At 43.9% G+C, this 21,878-nt stretch overlaps 1 protein-coding gene across 11 annotated transcripts in view; it reads left to right on the top strand.

Annotated features, from left to right (window-relative positions):
* The window catches only part of SENP6 (SUMO specific peptidase 6), a 134,354-nt gene that overhangs the window by 24,700 nt on the left and 87,776 nt on the right, over positions 1-21,878 (top strand). For 9 of the 11 annotated variants that reach the window (XR_002093305.2, XM_059731276.1, XM_059731293.1 and 6 more), the window contains exons 2-4: positions 1,490-1,583; positions 10,674-10,737; positions 12,407-12,564. Coding sequence is in view for 10 of the 11 variants with exons in the window: in XM_059731276.1 (XP_059587259.1) it covers positions 1,490-1,583; positions 10,674-10,737; positions 12,407-12,564 (316 nt within the window). In the remaining variant the exon portion in view is untranslated. The remainder of the gene's footprint in view (positions 1-1,489; positions 1,584-10,673; positions 10,738-12,406; positions 12,565-21,878) is intronic. The other 2 variants (XM_019496828.2, XM_019496830.2) reach the window with 1 other exon arrangement.

The following is a 21,878-nucleotide window of genomic DNA, read 5'->3' on the forward strand; positions in this document are numbered from 1 at the left end:
GGATTGCTGCTGCCTCCATTGCCACTGACCTGTTTGCAAGAATTGGGTCCTTGTAGGTTATTAATATCAGTTAATAGGCAAAAAAAAAAAATAAAAAAAAATTGGTATATGCTTTGGTAGTTGTATTTGGAAAATGGTTTAAACTCCCTGCTTAACTGAAACCGTAGTTACACTGAAGACTGGTCTCCACTGGAAGTAGGAGGACACACCTATGATTTTGAAAAGAACTCATAAGCTGTAAAATAGGAGAATAGACTAGAAGCCCTAGTAGACAGTAAAATTGTCTTAGGAATGGTTAGCTTGGTTAGTGGACCCTTAAAAAGGAGAGACCATTGTAAACACCTCTGTAGTGATGAACAATGGTGCCACTGTATCAATCAACTTCTTCAGCTCCCTGAATACTAATACCAGACCTGTTGCACTGGACAGGAATCAAAGCAAGGCACTTCTATCTTGGGCAGAAAATCAGCTTTCCAACTTAATACATGCAGTTTTGTGGAGCTGACTCTTTTGGGGGTGGGGGAGGGGAGCGGGGAGGGAGGAGGGTGATGGGAGGGTTGGGTAAGGTGCACATTTCGTATGGGGAAAAAATATGATAGTTAAAGACCCAGTGAAACTTAGTATGTATAAAGGGAAACTTTGAAAGGACAAATGTCAAAAAACAGTCAGCAGTCACTGCACGTTCACATCTCTTTTTGTGCTTCACTTAGTGTTTTTTTCTTTTTAATAATGTGTTGTTAAGTATATCGCTACTCAAGGTAACGGTGGGATATGAGATGAGAGAGAAAAAGCATTGTATTAGTTTGTTAAAGGTGTTCACAGGTGTTGTTATATTATGTGTACGTGATTTAAAAACTAGCCAGTTCTGTGATCTGTAAACTTATTCTGCTGAGTCCGAGGTGCTCAACTTCTGGTCTGTGGGCCAGGTCTGGCCTACAGCACCAAGTGATCCCGTGTGTGGGGTTCCCTGTGAGTCTGGAAACTTGGTGGTGGGGGAGTGGTGGCAGCATTAATTGCCTCTTCCCTTCCTGCAAAAACTGGAGACATATGTAGATTTGGGTCCTGTGTACTGAATCTGGCACTTGATCCTAGTGCACAGGGCTGGGCAGGGGCAGTTCGGGTTCCAAGTGCCCAGTCTTGGTGCGGGGGTGGGGAGTGCTGACCCCTCAACACCCAGTCTCGGCACAGAAGTGAGTGGTACCTGCCCTCTCCCTGAGACCCAGTCCTGGTGGGTTGGAAGGGGTGGTGCTGGGTCCTTAGGGTCTAATCCCAGCATGCAGGGGGTGGTTTCAGCGTCCTGAGCCCTATCTGGTGTACAGATGGGCTATGAGCCACTCATCTGACACCAGGGTGCTAAAGTATATTTAAATGCTTTATTGCTGAAAAAAATGTCTTGGAAAATAAGTCATGTTACTTTAGCTTTCAGGTTTGTATTGGTTAGAGACCTGGCTTGAAATCAAGACTTAGATTTAACTTGTTCTCATTTCAGCCTTGGATAGATCACATTCCAGGAGAGATGGAGGTTTCAAAAATAATTGGAGCTTTGATCATGGAGAAGAAAGCGAAGGAGATACAGAGAAAGAGTAAGGATAATTTTATCTAAGATATTGAAAGTAAAAATGTTTAATTATAAAAATAAGATTTTTGTAAAAAGGAAGACTTGACAATGGACAATTCATCTTTCCCAATTATATAGTTGATCCAATAGAAGATATCACTAACAAAATCCTTTCCTCTTGCATTTTTTCTGGACCATCACACCTGTCACACCACTCTAGCATTACTATTTTTTTTGTAAATTACTATTATTACTAGGCTACAGTATTATAACAGTCTGTTTTGGGGGTTTTTTGGGTTTTGTTTTTTAAAAAGACTTTTCAGTAATTTAATGCTGAACAAGTAAAATCTCATTTGAAATAACTTGTTTGTTTTTAGCTGTTCTTTGTGGACAAAAGATTATATTAAATTGGAAATGATAGAAAATACCTATTTCACAGATGCTGTAATTATTCTCAAAACAAACAACATATATTGGGGAAATTAAGAGTTAAAAATGTAAATTAAATGTGAACATTTTAAGGTAAGCAAATAAAGTTAAAGCAGCCAAACAACTTTAATTCTGCCATAGAATAATGTTACTATGCAATAACTGTAGAGTGACAACATGGTATTTAATTTTTGTAATTCCAGACAGGATAAAAAATTACTTTCAAAGAAACAAGATTTCTTCACATCTTTTTCTAATTATGTAGAATTACAGTTTTCTTTATTCCCTAGTTGTTTGCTTCCTATCTTTTTTACATGTTTGGATTTTATTTAATTCTTAATTTCTTGGGTTTGTAGTATTTTCTGTTAAAACATTTTCTCCATCCTTGTCACATGTCTTATTGGGGTGCCTTCTCAGTCTGAATCTAACTCTTTGGGAAGGGTAGTGGCAATCATGAAAAGACAGATATTTTAAAGAGGAGGGTAAATTTCATGTGATTTATTTTTTTGAAGATTTATTTGCCAGCTTAGTGAGGAACCTTAGTGAAAGGTGATTACTTAACCAAAAACTATCTATACACATACAATTTCAGCAAGTGTTTGCTGTGTATTTTTTTTAAAATAACCTACTAGAGAATCTGACATTAGGATTCTAAATGTCTTAATTGTTTCTGCTGCTTTTTTTTTTTTTTTTTTTTAATAATAGACAGACTAATACAGTAGTGCTCAACCTTTTTTACCTGGTGGGCCAGATGCATGGAGTAGGACCAGTCCATCAGCTAAATTATGTCCCACAAGCCAGGATTGGGATCTGAGACCTGGCCCTACTTCCTCCTGCCACCATGCCCTGGAGCCTGGTACCACCTCACCTGGCCCTGTGCAGTGGGATCAGGGATGTGATCCAGTGTGCAGGCCTGGGTTTCCCCACGGGTTTGGAAATTTGGCAACAGGAGAGTGATCTCACCACTCCTTCATTACCAAACTTGCAGACCTCTGGGGTGCTCTGTGTGCAAGATGGCACTGTGCTGCAGGCCAGGGACTGAGCACTGCTGGACTAATATATTTACTTGTAAATTTTCAGTAATTTGGATTAAGTGCCATAATTTTTAAGAGGGCACCTCACTTCTGTATCAAGTAAATGGAGATTGAGTTCTGTTTTGAAGTGAAAAATTGCTTAAATTTTAGCTATCCCTCATTATTAATATCATCATCATCATCATCAGGCATCTCATCTCTATATGAATGTAACAGGTGTATATCTCAAGGCTGATCATCACAATGGGCTGCTCACCTATCTTGCTTGCCATGCCTTTGATGTAATGACTAAGTTATTTCTAAGCAAGAAGCTGCCCGTTTTAATATTCCAATTTCTAGGGTTCTCACACAACTCCACCCTTTATTGTGTCCCAAGCCTCGCAGGTGTTACTACCATCTATCACTTCTGCACCACTCTGGTGTTAGGTTCTACACCCCTGTATTTACACCTTGCTGGCACTAGACTCTCTCTGCACTCTTGTGCCCGTACTCCTCTGATGCTAGGGCACTTTGCGCTCTTGCATCTGCACTACTCTGGCTCTAGGGTTTTCTGCACCCTTATATCTTCACCCCTCTGAGCTAGGGCTCGCTGTGCTCCTCTAGCTCTAGGGCTCTCTGCAACCTCATATCTGTGCCCTTGTGGCTCTCGGCCTCTCTGCACCCCTTGTATCTGCACCACTAGGGCAATTCTCTCTCTCTCTCTAACACTACCCAAATTCTAGGATCTTATCTCCAGGTACTAATGAGGCCTCCAAACCTCCCCTTATAGCCTCACCCTGGTCCTCCAGTGTAAACAGAAACACAAACAAAAGCTTCTAGGTTATAACTTAAGTATCATCAACAGCAACAGTACTACGCCTCCTTTAGGATCAAACTTACACCCTTAATATAGCATGCTCCCATAGTCTTAAGTAGCTGACAGGTTCCTAAAGTCTCACAGCACTTGAGTAGCAAAGCAAAAAGCACTGGTACTCAAGCAGCCTTCACAAGCAAGAGCTCCTCCTCTGGCAGTTGCCAGAGAGAAAGTGTCCTGCTATCTCCAGCCCTGAGCCTATATATCCCGGAGCCCTGCCTCCATGTGACTCCTGCAGGTATTACCCTGGCAACCTGCAGCTGGGGAGCTCTGGACTAGGCTTGTTCAACCTTAAATGAGCAGGCATACCTTAGTGTCCTGCTACAGTGAGCAATGCTTTTTAATAAAAGCAATATTCCATCAAGCATAACAAATGGATTTAAGTAGTAGAGAAAGATGCAGGATATATCTATATGGCCTCTGGAGTGAACCTAGGAATGCTGTCAAGAAATAAACTCCACCAACTCTGATCTGCTTTGCGGGCATCCAAGCTTGCAAGTTGGACAGTGGTGACAGCCTGAGCGGCCTGGGCACCTGAGGGTATGGAAGACTATGGAAAGATGATAGGAGATTTGCCTTATTCTGAATGTACATGTCTGATAAGAAATTGATCTGTATACTGCTAGGCTTAGGAAAAACATTTGTTGCAGCCTCCTAAATAGCTGGTCAGTATATATTGCCCTTTTAATTTCTCATTTAGCGTATCTGTGAAAATTGTATCAATCTTCTATTTCATAAATTATTTGAAACTTATACTAGTTACATAATTTAGTTGTAAACTAACTGGGACCAATTCTCATCCTTCTTATAGTTCATACTTGATCCTTTCTGAGAGACTTGTATAAGCATATCTTTTCTAAACACTGAAAACAATTATTTAAATAATATACAACTTTTCCCTACATATTACCTATTCCTCTAAAGAGTTTTATAAGACCTTTCAAAAGCTACTCCTTTTAGGAAGCTAGAATACTACTGCTGCCCTATATTCTTAACTGGAGAGAAATTGCTGCTACTTAGTTCTTTTGGGTTTTTTTTCTGATAGTATAGTTTCAAATGCCTGATGGTGCTTTGTATTTGTCTTCTCATTTGGTGGAAATTTTTATTCAAAGCAGTTATTTTGATGCGATCCCATTTAATTTCCAGTTTTCTTCTGATGTTTTAATTTTGATTATCACAGCTTCACACACACATCTGTCTTTATGCTGCTTCTTACCACATTAAATTTTTTTTAAGTATGTTGAAAACTTTGCATCTTCACATAGAAAATAAAGGAGTCTCCTGGTTCTTGGTAGAAAGACTTTTTCAGAGTGTAAACTTCATTTTATTTGAAGCATGATCTAGTGCAAGACTGTCCCAACTGGCTGCTCATGTGCTGTATGCATATCCTAAGGCGGGGTCAGCAACCTCTGGCATGTGTGCCAAGCATGGCCTGCAAAGCCATTTTGCTCAGCACACCACTGCTGGCCTGAGCTCTAGGCAGCTTGCTGCCAGCCACGAAGCCCGGGCTGCTCCCAGCAGGCAGCTGGGCAGCTGCAAGACCTGCTGCAAGCAGACTGGGCTCCATAGTCGGCAGCAGCTACCCAGAACCTGGGCCAGTTGCAGCCAGGAGGTTGCAAACATCTGCTTCAGTCTCTGGCATTCGCTCCATACCGGCAGGTGCATGCATGCCTTGGAGTGAATGGTAGGGGAGGGGCCTGAGGCAGCACAACCCCGACCCCTCCCCGACTGCTGGCACAGAGCTGATGGCGGGGCTCTGGAGCCGGGCGCAGCTGTTTGTAGCCAGCCTGGGCTCTGAACAGCTGCAGCAAGCAGCAGGAAGGCTGCAAACAGCTGTGCCAGGCTCCACAGCCCCAGCATCAGCTCCATGCTGGCGGCAACTGCACATGCACCTCAGTGCTGCCTCAGGCCCTATCCCCACTGTCTGCTCCAAGGCGCACATGCACCTGCCGGTATGGAGCTGATGCTGGAGCCTGGAGCAGCTGTTTGCAGCCTCCTGGCTGCAGCTGGCCCAGGCTCTGGTAGCTGCTGCCGACCACAGAGCCCTGGTGGCTTGCAGCTGAGCCCGCCTGACTCCCACCTGCGCTGAGCCCAGCCCCAGCCCAGCCCCACCACCAAGATGAGGCTGGTGCTGTCCCTCACCAGGAGTACTGCACCTTTTGCATGCTTAGCTGTGCAGGGTGGGTTGGTTGTTGGGCTGATGGGCAGGCTTCGGGCTGGGGCCTTGGGCCGCTATGCTGCAGCCTGGGGACTGGCTGCCTGTGGAAGCAGAGGGACTCTGGCGGGACCAGGGCATTGTTGGGTCAGACTTTGTCCAGTGGCCCAGGAACCCGGTTCCATGTGCCCGCACATCTGGTTCTGTGCATTTGTCTGCCTCTGGTTCTGTGTGCCCACACATGTCTGGTTCTGGATGTGTGTGCGCATGTGTCTGTTCTGGGTGTGTTCTGGTTCTCTGTCTTTGTGCACGTTGGTGTGTGTGTGTGCGCGCGTGCGCGTCTGGTTCTCTCTGCTCTCCTTTTTTCCTTCTCTCTCCTCTTTCTCTTATTTGTCTCTTTTTTCCTCTCAAGTCCAGCCCCCTGCCCCAGGGGTAGGAAGTCAGCAGGGATCATAGGATCCCAGCAAGATAAGCATCCAAATGTGTCTTGAAGGCGTTCAAAGTGGGTGCTTAATCTGCCTCTGGCGGCAGTTTATTCCAAACCCTGGGGGCTCAGACAGTGAAGAAGTTCTTTCTTATGTCCAGCCTGAATCGGTCGCGTCAGAGTTTGTGATTGTTCGATCTTGTCATCCCTTGGGGCGCTCTAGTGAACAGATGTTTCCCCCAGATCCTGATGAGCACCCCTGATAAACTTATAGGTGGCCACGAGATCACCCCTGAGCCTGCGCTTTTCCAGGCTGAAGAGCCCCATGGCTCTCAACCTCTCATCATAAGGTCTGTTTTCCTGACCTCTGATCATGTGCGTGGCTCTCCTCTGCACCCTCTCAAGCTTCTCCACATCCGTTTTGAATTGTGGAGCCCAAAACTGGACACAGTACTCCAGCTGCAGCCTCACCAAGGCCGAGTACAAGGGGAGAACAACATCCTGGGATTTACTTGAGAAGTATCTATGGATGCAAGCCAGCGTTTTGCTTGCTTTACTAGCTGCAGCATCACACTGAAGACTCATGTTCATCTTGTGGTCAGTCATGACCCTCAAGTCCCTTTCTGTAGTGCTAACCAACGTAGCGCTACTGAGCCTATAAGCATGCGGCATGCTGGCACTCGGGCACTTTTCAGGGTAGACATTGGGGTTTTTCGGCACTCCAGCCAAAAAACATTGCCTACCCCTTTCCTAAGGGAATGGATAATGGGTGGCCTCCAGGCTTCTAGTCCAGGATTGCTCTCCTCCCGCCCCCCCCGCTTTTACTCTGATATGGGAGTCCCTGTGCTCTTCCTTGAGCTTTTGCTGCCTGCCTTTGCCTTTGGGGGTAGGACATAGTAGCCTTGCCCTCAGGGCTGTGTGCAGCCCATGGCTGAAGGGTTCCAGGGCCTGAGAACATAGCATAGCATCCATACTGATGCAGTGGGTGGCTTGTTGTAGCATGTCCTCATAGTATGAGGGGGAGGCTGTGCGATGCATCAATGGAAAGGAGAGTGTAGAAAAAGCTTGTGGTTTGGGAGGCTCATGTAGTGCATTAGAAGTGTGGCGGGGAGTGGAAGAAATGCACAGTGCAGCCTGTGTGGCACATGCGTGGCTTGTATGGGGGACAGGTCCTGTGGCCCCCAGCCACTCAGTTGGACAACCCTGATCTTTTGACATTAGAATGGTGTTGCTTATGCCTTTTTGGAGGGTATTGTTGATGGTCATAATTAAGTACTTTGGTTGTGGAACAATACAGTGAGTACTGTAATACTTTACTTTGATTTTTGTTTGGAAATATAATGCCATTCTTTGAGAACATGAGGATAAATTATGAGAACATTCAGATATGTATTTTCCTTGCTTATTGTCAAGGATCTAATATAGTATTAAGGCCTTTTGGTAGAAATCTAGCATCTTGAATTGATTCTTGAAAAAATTATCTTGATCGTTTGGTAATGGATATAAATTGAATTTATTGTCATTCCCCCCTCCCCCCACATTTTTTTTAAATGGCACTATAGGAATACAAAATTTGGTATGTCCTATGGTTTAATTAGCAGAAAGTTAATATTTTTGGAAAGAAGGAATACTTACCTATTCATTTAAAAATGACTGGAGGCAGTAAATCCTCACAATGTCCATTTTTCTCTGGACAGTCTGTCTCTGTCTGAAAGGTATTTCTTGTATACAGAAAGAAACTGTAGACCTGAAAATAGAATCTATGTTTCTGTTTGCCTATCACTGAACCATGATGCATGTATTTCATAGTTGTTTTCACCCTTGCATATTTTCCATAATTGGAGGCACAGTGAGCTTATTCAGTGTCCAGGACATGTGGAATATGCTGACAAGTGGGATGTGGGGAGAGGGGTGTTAAAAAGGGAATTCTTACCTGCCTAAGTTCTCTGAACAGGAACAGCAGGTGCTAGTACCACTGCAACAGTAGCTGCTTTTCCTGTGTAGAGAGCACAGGCAGCAAAGGTGGAGAGAGTGTCTGATGGTAGCAGTCCTGTGGCACAGGCTTTGTGGGACCTGCCACTGGGGTTCCATTTGCTTCACCCACCCCCAGATATGCTATAGGGCATGGGGCTGTGCCTACTGTGAAACAAATTCCCAGGGAAAAGGAAGCACTCTTCCACTCACCCCTGTGCCCCTAACAGATGGATTGCTGCACAGTGTTACCACTGCTATGGTAAAGGCTTCTGATGGGGATTTTGGCGCTCGCTTATGTCTGGTGCCCTCTTTGCCCTCCCCTGCCCCGCCCAGCTACACGACGTCACCTGGGCTCTGGGTGACAGCGGCAGCTGTTCCCTGGTCCCGACTCCACTGGGCTGTGAGCTGGGAGTGGCTCGATCAGTAGCGTTAGTCATGCATGTACCATGGGTTGCACTAATCTGAGACTTTTACTTCAATTTTCTCCAGGGAGACCAGCCAGTGGGCTGCTCCCTGGTCCCAATTCCATTGGCCTTGCTCAGTACAATCAGTTGGAACTGGGCACATGCAGGTGGCTTCCCACCAGTATGGGAATTTGATTCAGTTTTCTTCAATGGCTGGGATACCAAGACAGCCCGTGAAATCTGGGACTGTCCTAGCCAATCCAGGACACATGATCACCCTAGAGAAAAGGTGAGACTAGTATCCTGTGACTTTGGGTGCTGATTTATTTTCATTCATTTAGGCCAGGAGTGTCAAACATTAGAGGTGTGCTGATATATTGGTTGCCTATTGGATTGGCACCGATAGGGAAATTTTACGTTACTGGATTTTTTTGGCCATTGTAACTGATAATGTTGATTGATAATTATGCCTTCTGGCCAGTGCCCTGGACACTTGAGTTCCTTCTCCCCCACAGGGCCACAGCCTCCCAGATGCCCAAGTTCCCTTGGGAGGCAGCAGGTTTTCCCTTGCAGTTGGACAGCATTCTAGCCTGCAAGGGGTCTTGCTTGGGGTTGTTAGGAGCAAGATACAGGGGGTGCTGTGTGCATGTATGTGGCTGTACGCATGCATGTGGCCAAGAGTATAGCCAGGCAGCATGGAGAGCAGCTCCCTGTGGGTAAGTCTGTGGAGGGGAAGGGGCATGGGGGACCAGACTGAGGCCCCCATGGTGAGGAAGGGAGTGGAGCTAGGGGGGCTGCCCAGCCAGGGTGGTGCATAGGACCTGGGGCAGGGAGTGGGATGGAGCCATGGGTGTCTCATCTAGCAGGTGTAGGGGGGGACAGCTCCCTGCCACTGTGCACACCCCCTGGGGAAGGCATGGTGGTGTGTGTGTGGGCTGGATATGGGCTGTTCACTGTGGGTTTGGGGCTCTCTGCTCTACTGCTTTTCCCTCGGGAGACCCGACAGCAGTGAGGGTGATGAGTTGTGTCTCCTCCTGCCAGGTGGGTAGGGGGCACGATAGGGTGCGGTTCCTGAGGGAAAGGCAGCAGAGTCCCGAGCCCATAGCAAGCAGCCCATATCTGCCCTACGCACAATTCGGGGGGAGGGGCACATGCCCCCCCCCCATGCCTCCCCTGCGGGGGGTGTGCACAGTGGCAGGGAGCCACCCCTCCTATAGCTCGCTCAGGCCTCTGCTGCGCACACGGTGTTGCCATAGCAGGAGCAGGTAACCGTCCCTTTGTTGCTGAGTACAGCATCTTGTGATCGCTTCCCGGCATCCCCTCCCTCTACTCGCTGGGACTTGTAGTCTGCTGTGGGCTCGGACCAGACTGCACTTGACGGGGTGTTCCGGGCATGTGGCCATAACTGTCAGCTACAATGACCAAAAAAAAGTTCATTTATAATTTCTCCTTTTAGTGGTGCTGATCCAATAGCCAACTGATATATTGATGTACTCCTTCTGTGAACTGTAGTTGCCTTTTGAATATTTGCATTTGTTTAATTATGGCATTTTAAAATACTTTTTTCCCCTCATATTTCCCCTTTTGTTTGCATTTAGATTTTCTTTGTACAAGTTTCATGTAAATTCTCAAACCAATTTTAATATTTTTTCCACTATCATGCCACCCACTATAAAATGCCCTGCTGTTTGGGATCATTGTAAGGTATCTACATAGGTGCCTGACTCTAATTCAGACAGGTTAACTTGTGTATTGTGGCCCTGTGTATGGATTAAAATATTTTGTTGGCATTGAACTGTATTACATTATATCCACTTTTCTCTTCCATCCCTAATTGTGTAGTGAGGCAAATCTGCTCAGCATAGATGAAATTGATGGGCCCTTCACTCCCAATGAAGAAAAGAAGGTAAGTGATATATGTGTATCTAATTTAATATATATTATGTTAACTATATCAAGTGTTTTAAACAAAATAGTGTTACGATCCCATCTATTAAACAAAAATGAAGATCAGTGTATATGTTTTGTGTAGAAAATTCAGAAAAATTACTTAGTTACATATCTTTACTATTATTCTAATTCTCCATTCTATAAACATGCTTATTGTGCTGTAGCCTGAAATTATTAACATGAATGGTCGGTTTTAATTCTAGATATGTACCAGTTACAGGCTTATAAAGATTTGCTCTTGAATAGATTTTTTTCCCCTCTTCTTTCTCTATGATACCTAGAGGTGCTGTCCAACTGGCAGCCTGTAGGTTGCATGGAGCCTGTAAGAGGTTACATTGTAGTTCTCTAGGCTCCTTCCTAGTGTCCACTGCCCCTGCAACAGTAGCCAGACTGTGGGCTCTTCTCTACTACTTCCTTTGGCTGCTACTTCCTTTCCTCACCCCAGGGAAATGGGGCTGCACAGCAGCTTGGGGGACTGAGGATGAGCCTTGGAGCACAGGGTGCAGCGGGGGGGGGGGACATGGGTGCATGGTATAGCAGAGTGGTGCTTGCGGAGGTGTGTGGTGTACTTTTGGAGGGGGAGAAGTGTCTAGGGAGTATGTGGCTGGGGGGTTGTAATATGGCGTACTTTGATGTGGCCCCTGGCTTCTTTGAAGTTGGACAGTCCTGATTCCTGGTGACACACTTCCCAATTTTTATATTCATTTTGGTTGGGGCGGGGGGGGGGCAGAGTGGGAGTGGGCACTGAAGTGTGGTAATTCTTTTTGACAGCAGTTCCTGAGCTAACTTGTGAAGATACTTCATAACTCTTGAAAAATTGAATGTTCTCAGTAGCAGAAATATGTAGCGAAGGAGAGGCTGTTTTCTTCTTAATAGATTACAAGAAAAGAGCACCTCAGTGAATTGGATCAAATGTAGAATTTATCATATGTCCATACGTGATGAATTTGTAGGTGTTGAAGAACTCCTGTAACAGCAACTGGTAGCTGTAGCAAATCTGTTTCTTTAATAGATGTAGAACTAAATTATTTAACATAAAATTCATATATGGCTTTTAAAAAAGAAATTTTAACAGTAACGTTAACTGGGACCAGAAAGTTGCATTTAGATTAGAATTTTCATATATATATATTTATGCTTATATTTTTCTAGGCTTACACATTTTTCAGTATAAAAGGACATGTCTCCCTCAAAGTCAGGATGCGGCCCGCTAAGCCATTCTATCCGGCCTGCAGGAACCCTAACAAATTTAGAAAATTAATATTTATCTGCCCCTGGCTGCCTGTCATGAGGCCCTTGATGGCTTGCCAAAACTCAGTAAGCGACCCTTCACCTGAAATAATTGCCCGTCCCTCCTCTACATTTTTTTTGTAGTTCCTTCACTTGTCCCCTTCAGGAAAAATAAACTAAGCAATCTTTAGAAAGTGTTCTGAAAAGTTTTCTTGATCTTTTCATTTGAATAGTGAGTTTACAAAAATGTTGATTCTGTGAGTTTTAGTTAAGTCTTTTATTTTTCTAAAAATCAGTGCAAACACATTGTAAACCTGGACCATAATAAATACTTGGTAAGTTACCGGTTTTATTTTCTTGTCACCTCTTAATATCTGCTTGTTGTCTCCTTACAGTCACTACATTGTCGGCTAGGAACTATTGGCACCAGTGGAGAGTCCATAAAGACATATACAAGACGAGGCAAAACTGGAGGTTTGAGAGACTTGAAAGGGAATGCAATTGGACTCAACATGGTTGGACATAGCAAGAAACTGAGGTATAGCGTTGTCAGGTGATTAAATTGTTTAGCTAACAGTTTCTATTTAATCAAAATTTATGATTTATGAATATAGTTTAAAGTGCACTTTACTAGTATTTAAGGAAACATGGTAAAAATGCATTATTTGTTCCTTGCTAATTCCTACCTCCTGAGATGGAAAGACTTTGTCAATTATTAGCATAGATTTAAATTAAGAACAGATTTCATAGACATTAGGGCTGGAAGGGACCTTGCAAGATCATTGGGTCTAGCCCCCTTCCCAAGGGGCAGGAAGTCAGCTGAGGTTAGATCACCCCAGGAAGATAAGCATCCAAGCATTTTTAAAGGTATCCAGAGTAGGTGCTTGCACCACTTCTGGGGGGAGTCTATTCCAGACTCTGGAGGCAGGTCCTGTCAGACCAACCTGGTGGCCTTCTATGACCAGGTCACAAAATCCTTGGACACAGATGTCACAGTGAACGTAGTCTTTCTGGACTTTAGGAAGGCCTTTGACACTGTCTCTCACCCCATTCTCATTTAAAAAATTGGGAGATTGTGGTGGTGGACGGGTTGGGTCATTTTTGACCTGGAGGGATGTGGGCAGTGGGGTCCCCCAGGGCTCGGTCCTTGGGCCTGCACTGTTCAACATCTTCATCAGTGACTTGGAAGAGGGGGTAAAAATCACCTTGTTCAAATTAGCAGATGACACTAAGATGTGGGGAGAAGTGGGTATGCTAGAAGGGAGGGACAGGCTGCAATTGGATCTGGACAGGTTACAGGGGAGGGCGGATGAGAATAAGATGGGATTCAGTACTGACAAATGCAGGGTACTGCAACTAGGGAGAAAGAACCAGCAGCATACCTACAGGCTGGGGAACTACCCTCTCATCAGCACAGAGGCAGAAAAGGATCTTGGAGTCACTATAGACTCCAAAATGAACATGGGCCACCAATGTGAGGACAATCAGTAAGGCCAACTGCATCTTGTCATGCATCCACAGATGCATCACAGCAGGGCCAAGGAGGTGATCCTCCCCCTCTATGCAGCACTGGTCAGGCCGCAGTTGGAGTACTGCATCCAGTTCTGGGTGCTGCACTTCAGGAGGGATGTGGACAACATGGAGAGGGTCCAGAGGAGGGCCGCTCACATGATCAGGGGGCAGCAGGACAGGCCCTACAAGTAGAGGCTACAGGACCTGAACCTGTTAAGTCTCCACAAGAGAAGGCTGAGAAGGGATCTGGTGGCTGTCTGTAAACTGCCCGAGGGAGACCAGCAGGCAGTGGGAGAGTCCCTGTTCCCCCGAGCACTACTGGGAGTAACAAGGAATAACGGCTACAAGTTGACTGAGAGTAGATTCAGGCTAGATATCAGGAGGCAGTACTTCACAGTCAGGGCGGCTAGGATTTGGAACCAACTTGCTAGGGAGGTGGTGCTCGTTCCTACCCTGGGGGTCTTTAAAAGGAGGCTAGATAGACACCTTGTAAGGGTCGTTTGACCCCAGCATTCTTGCCTGCCCATGGCAGGGGGTCAGACTTGATGATCTGCTCAGGTCCCTTCCAATCCTACCAACTATGAAACTATGGAGACTCGGATGGTAAAGAAGTTTTTCCTTATGTCCAGTCTAAAACAGTCTCCCAGCAGTTTGTGACCGTTATTTCCTTTGGGGTGCCCTGGTGAACAGATGATCTCTCAGTTCCTGATGCACACCCCCTTTATAGGCTGCTACCAAATCACCCCTAAGCCTTTGCTTCTCCAGGCTGAAGAGTCCCATGCCTTTCAGCCTCTTCTCATAAAGCCTGTTCTCTTGACCTCTAATCATGTGCATGGCTCTCCTCTCAACTCTCTCAAGCTTCTCCACATCCTTTATAAAGTGTGGAATCCAGAATTGGGTGAAATACCCCAGCTATGGCCTTACCAAGCCTGAGTAAACCGGGAGGATGACTTGGGTGTTGCTTGAGATGTATTGATAGGTGCAAGCCAGGGTTTTATTTGTTTTGCTTGCTGTGGCATCGCATCGATGACTCGTGTTCGTCTTGTGGCCGATCATGACCCCGAAGTCTCTTGGTCATGGTGCTAGTGAGCCCATACTTATAGGCTACTAAGCCTATAAGTATGATGTGGGTTTTTTCTCCCAGGGTGGAGCACCTTTCATTTCTCAGTGTTGAATGTCATCAGGATTTGATTCGCCTACCTTGTGAGCCTGTCCAAGTCAACCTGAATTGCCATCCTATCCTCTAGTGTGACTGCACTTCCATAATTTAGTGTCATCTGTGAACTGGGCCAGTCTGCTTCTGACACCCAAATCTAGATCCTCACAAGATATTCACCAATTATAGATGCATGATCATCCTTACCCTGGTAGCCCTGCATCCTGTCAGGCAGGTGATCCCCTTTTGCTGGTGGAAAACTGATGGAAAATAATTGTTGAGATCAGCTTTCTCCTGGGTGTCGGTTGTCAGCTGCCCCATTTGGTTCAGCAAGGGTCCGATGTTGCTCTTGTTCTTTTTCTGACTTCCCACGTATTTGAAGAAGGACTTTTTATTGTCCTTGATTCCAGCAACCAGTTTGAATATTGCTGAAGCTCTGTAAAATATTTTTTTTTCCATTTTGCACTGCATTGCTACACTAATAAAACCTATCAACACTGCGGCAATTTAAGCTGGAATATTTGCTAGTCTAACTTTACTGTCATCTGTCTCTCTCAATTTTCTTCTTTATGTGGCTTTTTTGTTTTCATTTAACAGGTTTAAGAACTGTAAATTTTGTGTTCTCAAAGGGTTTAGTTGTGCTAAAATTGGTTTTTTTTTTTACTGTCTGACTATTCTGCAGTACTCTCATTCATTAAAAATGATGATTCTGTGGCTATCAGCAACATAGAGCACTGATGATATTTGTTACTATAGTTTCAGAAAGTAATGCCTTGCTGTGCCTCGATCCATATTGGCTATCTTTTATTTGTACTTTACAAATACAGGTTTTCACTACATCTTTTAATATGATTTGAGTGCTTACTAGCAACCAGTTTTAAAATTTGCTTGACTACAGATTTTTTTTAACTTTTTTTATTTTTTATTTGACCACATTTAATGGAATTATCGTTTTCATTTCCATTCCTTTCACTTCTATTCCAGGAGTTTCTTTTTGAGCCTGATTTTTTTTTTTTTTTTTTTTTTTTTTTTTTTTTTAATGCCTGTTTATAAAGGTACAGTCAGTTTCTTTGCTATGTTTTACTAGAGAAAAAAGCCTTTTGCATGTACATTAAACATGCCTTGTCTACTTGGAGTACTTCTAACCACTTAAACAGTTCCTTTAACTCTTTGGAAACTAGAATTTTCTTACTGAAAGAGCCTCTGTAGTGATGGAGTTTGTTATAGATTCTACCCTTCCTACAGAATTTGGGTGTTTTTAGCTTTCTTTGCTGTGCCATGGCATGGCAAGAGGTGCAATTGTGGGGATCAGGGATGAGCTCTCATCATACATTTAAATGAACATTTGTCAATGGCCTTAGACTTCTTAATTTAGCAGTTCTTATCCTAGGTAGACTAGGACTCCCAACAGTAAAAAATTACTTCATAGTCTTACACTTTAATAAGTATTTGAAATAACCACTCGCCAGCTTTGTGTCTGACCCTCATTGAAAGGGTCTATAGTCACATTTGTGATCATGATGCTGGATTTTCAAAACATTTTCCTATGCATTTCAGCAATAAGCTGTTTCAAATAATAAAAGTATTGTTTCTTACATATACTAGTGATATTTAAGCAGAAATTAAAAAATCCTTTTTCTTCTCTTCAGACAATTATCAATCAAAACAAAATCAACCCGCTCCTGCAAAATAAGTAAACATGTTCATTTATTTTAGAAATTCTGAAACAAAATTTAAAATAATTTTATATCCTTATTATAAGTGGAACTAGTATAAAATAGCCTGAAAAAGTAAATATTTTCATTAGCCTAACCTACTTTATGATTTATTAATGAGGGAAATTATAAAAAACAGGACCACCTTGGTATAGTGAAATTTCTTTCTCTTGTTCAGTCTAGTGCTGTGACTGACTTCTAAATTCTTTTCCAACTTTGGTCTTCTAATCTGCTTGAATAATGTGATTATACTGTGAATAATTATCTTCATTTAATACTGGAGCTGCAGTAGTATAACAACTTATTTATATAATATGTGTATCATAAGGAAGCTTACAATTTTAATTTTCCAGTCTCTTGTATTTTGCATATGCATAACTGTTGCCAATTCACAGTTTTCCTGCAGTAAAGAGTAGTAATGTGTGCCCCTTGACATGCAGTGTGGAGGGTATTCTGTAATTATTCTCTTGTTTTGAATTCCTAATTCTCAACAGACTGAGCAAATTAGTTGTATAGTTCACCACATTTACTTGCATATCACACGCACCCTTCCCCCAAAAAATTAGTCCCCCAAAATTGTGGTATATGTCTTTTTAAGCAGGGATGGTGATTTTCTGTCTGGAATAGAAGTACTGTGTTTTTATTCCTGATCCAGCTTTCATTCCTGCTTGCAGCAGCAATGACACTTCTGTTTATTGAGGTGAGGTGAGGGAGTCCATTGATCTAATGGCTCTGTGTCCTTCACTTCGTCGGTGTTAACAACTCTCTCTTTTTTTTTTAAATGGCCTTGAGGTTCCACTAGACAAGCTAACCTTTCTTATGGCAGCTTTGCTGTCTCTTACCTAGTCCTGATCTCTCTTCCTCTGTCATATCCTTGTAGATTCGGTTTTTCCTCTTTTCAAAATTGTAGATTCACCTGTGGATACCAGTCTTCACAGCAGCTAGGGTTACATCTTTTTGTTAAGCAGGAAAGGAAGGGTGGGTGAGCTGAAGATTAGGCACTGTCCCTGCCCTGTGCAGCCATAACGCTCAGAAAATCTTTTTTTCCCTGTCCTTCTACCTTCCCAAAAACAAGGTGTATATCTTACTGGGGGGGGGGGGGGGGTGATATGTGAAAAAAATACAGTAAATCACTATTAAATATAAAACCGATTGGGTGTCTGAAAATCTTGAACTTGTCAGTGGTAGTCTGTGACCTTTACTATGTTTACATTTTTTCTCTCTAGTCTGTAAGATGGGGAACCTCAGATAGAAAGCATTTTAGAATCTGTAATAGCATGGTAGGCATGGGGGAATGCCTTGATAAGGGAGGCACGAAGGGATAGTAGACAGTGACAGGCATGTCTCCTTTATTCTCCAGGTCTTAGGTTTCACACAATGAGTGTTTTGCAGTGTAGCTACTGTAATGTGTATGTTGTAAGTGGATGTGGTAGCAAAACCTTAATTTAGTGAATGCATTCCACTATAAAACCCTGTTTTCAGTTGCTTACAAGTTTGCCATATTTTAGCCATGCAGGGTATGGATTTTACTTTTTGAAATATTTCTAAGCAAGTTCAGCAGTCCTGCAAATAAGGTCAGAAAGAAATGCATTGTTTTGTCCATGTTTAATTATTTGGAAAGCTCAGTGCCTCTTGATTTGCAGTGAGGATTTGACATTTGGTAGGGAGTTACTCGCATATTAGTTGTGAGAGTTTTTGTTCAATTTCATGGACATCTGCTCAAATATATGACCACTTTATAGACCTCCTAAAAATGCAGCTTGAACATACTCATTTGACCTTGGAAATAAAATTATCTGAAAATTCCAAGCACACCTGAGAATTTTCCATTCCAGGGATACAGAGGTTGAGCAGAGTTTTACTCTTGAATTTGGAGACCTTCCTTGTCCAGGAAAGATGCTCAGCAGTATTATGAGCTGCTGCAGTTTGGAGTTATCAACTTTATGTTGGCAGTTAATTTTGTCTCACTCACTAAGAACAGTGGGTATCCACACTAAGTGGGCAGGTGGAGGAAGCAGGAGGATATGACTTGCATGAAGTACAGAGGGGAGATTCTATGTAACAGAGAAAGCAGGGCACGGTGGCACCTTAGAGACTGATTCAGAGAGTCATGATCTTTTGTAGTCCACAGCCTACTTTATCAGATGCGGCATAAGGGCCTCTATGTAAGAACAGTGTTCTTTTCTATATTGGGGACAGCAGATTGACACATTGTATTTAGTTGAATAGAAGATGATCCTGATTATAAGGCAACCCCTCCAATAATTAGATTCTTTATATGGAAAATTTATAAATTTGTTATTTTCCAGGAATAGAATCTAATTATTGGAGGTTTGCCTTGTATTTGTCCCCTTCACGCTGCTACATTAGGGAATATTAATTGATGGTCAAAAGGTTTTGGTCTCACAAGTTTTAGCACAGGTACTCCATAAATATGTATTTGGGCAGCATTTTGGCACCAACTTACATGTAGTACAAACTATGCATGATGTTAGTCCAAAACCAAAGGTTTGTGATTGACCACATAGTTCATTGGGCCGAGCCCTACCAGAGTCAACAGCATTTCAAACCATGGTGACCCCACAGCTCAGCACTGCTCAGTTATGTGCATGTACTCCAGATTAGGCCCCCCTCCTTGTCTGCAAAAAAAAAAAAAAAAGGATCCATTATTTAGCCCCCAATCATGACTGGAACCAGGTGTTTTTGTCATGAGTCCTGGGATGCTCCAGAAATTTATATGCAGATGAGACACTGGGCAACCTGGTCCAGCTTCACCTCATGGAAAGCAGGGCCACACTAATCATATGCAACAAGCTGAGAAAGGGGGTGATAGAAGGTTCTGGGTAAGCTGTTCAGGGCCCTGTTTGGTGATGTTTTCCAGACATTTAGGCTAAGTACAGACAGTTAAAAAGCCTGAGGCTGAATTGATTCAGTCTTCGCAGTTTAGTCAAGGTGTATAGTTTGAACTGATAAGCCAAGTGAACAGATAATCACTTTTGATTCCACAAATGCAGCCATATGCCTGATGTGGCCCAGGCCACAAGTTGTGGGGGTTCTAGAGCAGGCCTCCGTGCTTGGTTGGAGCAGCCATTTGGGCTAAGGCTAGCCCGCCCACCCTGTGAGGGGAGGGGGAAGATTGTAGCAGAGATTCAAAGCATCCTGGGATGTTGGAGTACCGTGTGTTAACTTGAATCTGGAGGTGATCTGGGACAGAAGTTCAATAAAACAACTTAACCTAAAACAGTTAAGTCTAATACTACATTGTGGCAGGGCACTGTTGGTGCCTGCCACTTTAAGGGCTGGAGCAGGCAGCAGCCGGGTGCCTGATTAGGGCAGCCATTTTAAGGCCCAGCTCCCTGATCTGAGGGCAGTTCATAATCAGCCAGCAGAGGAGAAACACCTCTCTGCTGAGCTCTGCAAGGAACAACTTGGAGGTCTGTGGGCTATGGGGATGGAGGAGGCTCTAAGTCCTGGGCATGACTTAAAACTACACCCTGCCAGGGAGCGGAGGCTTGATGGGGCTGCTGGTGGCGCGGCAACCCTGTGAAATGTCAGGGCCGCAAACCTCCCTGGTGAAAGGTAGGTCAGGGGTTCCTAATAACCTCCAGCCCCCTCACAGTCCTAGCTGGGTAATGCCAGACCTATGAGAGTGTAGAAAGACCTGTGGCTCAGTTATTCCAGTGGAGTTGTGAGGGTAAAAGCAGGCAAGCAGCTCAGGCTTGTTCTCAGGTACTTGACTGGTCCATGCTGGGGCCAGGGCCCAGAGAGAGGTCAAAAGGGCCAGGGGCCCACTGCAAGGGATTACCCACAGGGCAGAGTGGCTCAGGATCATGTCTGGCCTGAGACGGAGCAAGGGCGTAAGGGGGAGCTGAAGGTGCTAGAGAGGGGACCACAACTAATGGGTGAAGGGAATAGCTGTGTTTAGCTGCCTGGGATGCCTTCTGCAAGGCTTGGGTCGCAGTGTATGGGTGCAACAGAGCTGCAGATAGTCCCCTTAAAATTGGGGTTCAGAATAGGCAGCCTCCCAGGTGAGTAACATCCATAACCAGTTATCATCCGTGGCAGGCAAGAGAGAGGTGGGTGGCTAACCCAGAGACAGGTAGGTGGACCAACATTGAATTGGCCTTGGGAAGGCCCCCCGTTACAGTGGGCCAACATTGAATTGGCCCCAAGAATGCCCCCTGTTACATACATTTATCCAAGTTTATCTTAAACTAGTTTTGGCTGTTTTGAGAGAGGATTACGTGCATATAACTTCTGTTGTATTACAGATTTGATCTGGTTTCTGATCACTTATACTGGTTTATGTGTAATTTCTGTCCCTAGCCTGAAGGCTGGTGAAGAAATGAGAATCATTGAAAATGGGAAAGAAAGGTGCAGCTCAGCTGCGGGAGTGAAGAGGAGGTCAAAGTATATTCGTTGTAGTGGCTCACCATGACTTGAAAAAAGAGTTGGTGCTGAGGGAGATTGCATATAACAGGCACTATCATATATTTTGTTCAGATGGCCTGCACTAAGCTATTCCTGTAGTAGGTTCCTATCAGCATTTTTGGCACCAGGAGAGGGTCTCAGAGCTTGCTCCGATCTCTGTGTGCCAGCCTAGGTTTGCAGTACCTCCAGGTCTGGTGCTTATTCCCTCCTAAGGGAACAACTGCCTATGGGGGGGGGAGTTAAAGGGCTACACACACGTACATGTGTGTGTACACACGCGTGTATACACACACGCACGCGTGTACGCACACATGTATGTGTGTGCACACACCAGTGCTCAGTGTTGACTGCACTTAATCATTTTCATAGTTGGTTTCCGTTGCTGAGCACATGCTGCTTTTGGCAGTAGTTTAATGATAGACAATGTATTTTGTGAGATTTCCTTGTATGCAATTAGATAAATGCCATTTTTCCCCACGCCAGTTGGGGGGGGGGGGGGACACCTTGTCTTGTAGTCAAGTAAATACTCTTAGAAGGGTTTGTTAGAGTGCGTGATCATCCTGAAACATTGGCAGAGTGAGGCACTTATTTCTGTACAGAATCTGACAATGTTTGATAAAATTCTTCTGAAGTTGTCATATTTTGCAATCAGCTTTATCAAGCTTTATTCAAATACATCATAAGCTTGGAAGCAACTTGGTGGCGCCTTTTTATTAATCTGACTAGTTCAAGGATCAACAAATAAGTGAAATAATATTGAAGAAAAGGTGTGTGCATTTTGTGTCAGTCTTCATCATTGAAGATGCTAGAAAAGTAAACTTCTGCAAGTTTTACTGTCTTCAGGTAATAAGAATAAAGTGTTTTCAGAAGTTTAAAATGTCAAAAAGGAGGCAGTAGAAACAAAGAGCAACAGAAGATGGATTTGATGCAACTCCAAGAATTAAGAAAGTGACAGAGATGTTAAAAAATACATACTCTTTAACTGTTTCACAAAAGTAATGCATAGTAGTAAAGATTGTATTAGTAATTTCAAAATAGGATTGTGGTCTATTC

This window comes from Alligator mississippiensis, chromosome 1, assembly GCF_030867095.1.
Source record: "Alligator mississippiensis isolate rAllMis1 chromosome 1, rAllMis1, whole genome shotgun sequence".
Taxonomy (NCBI): domain Eukaryota; kingdom Metazoa; phylum Chordata; order Crocodylia; family Alligatoridae; genus Alligator; species Alligator mississippiensis.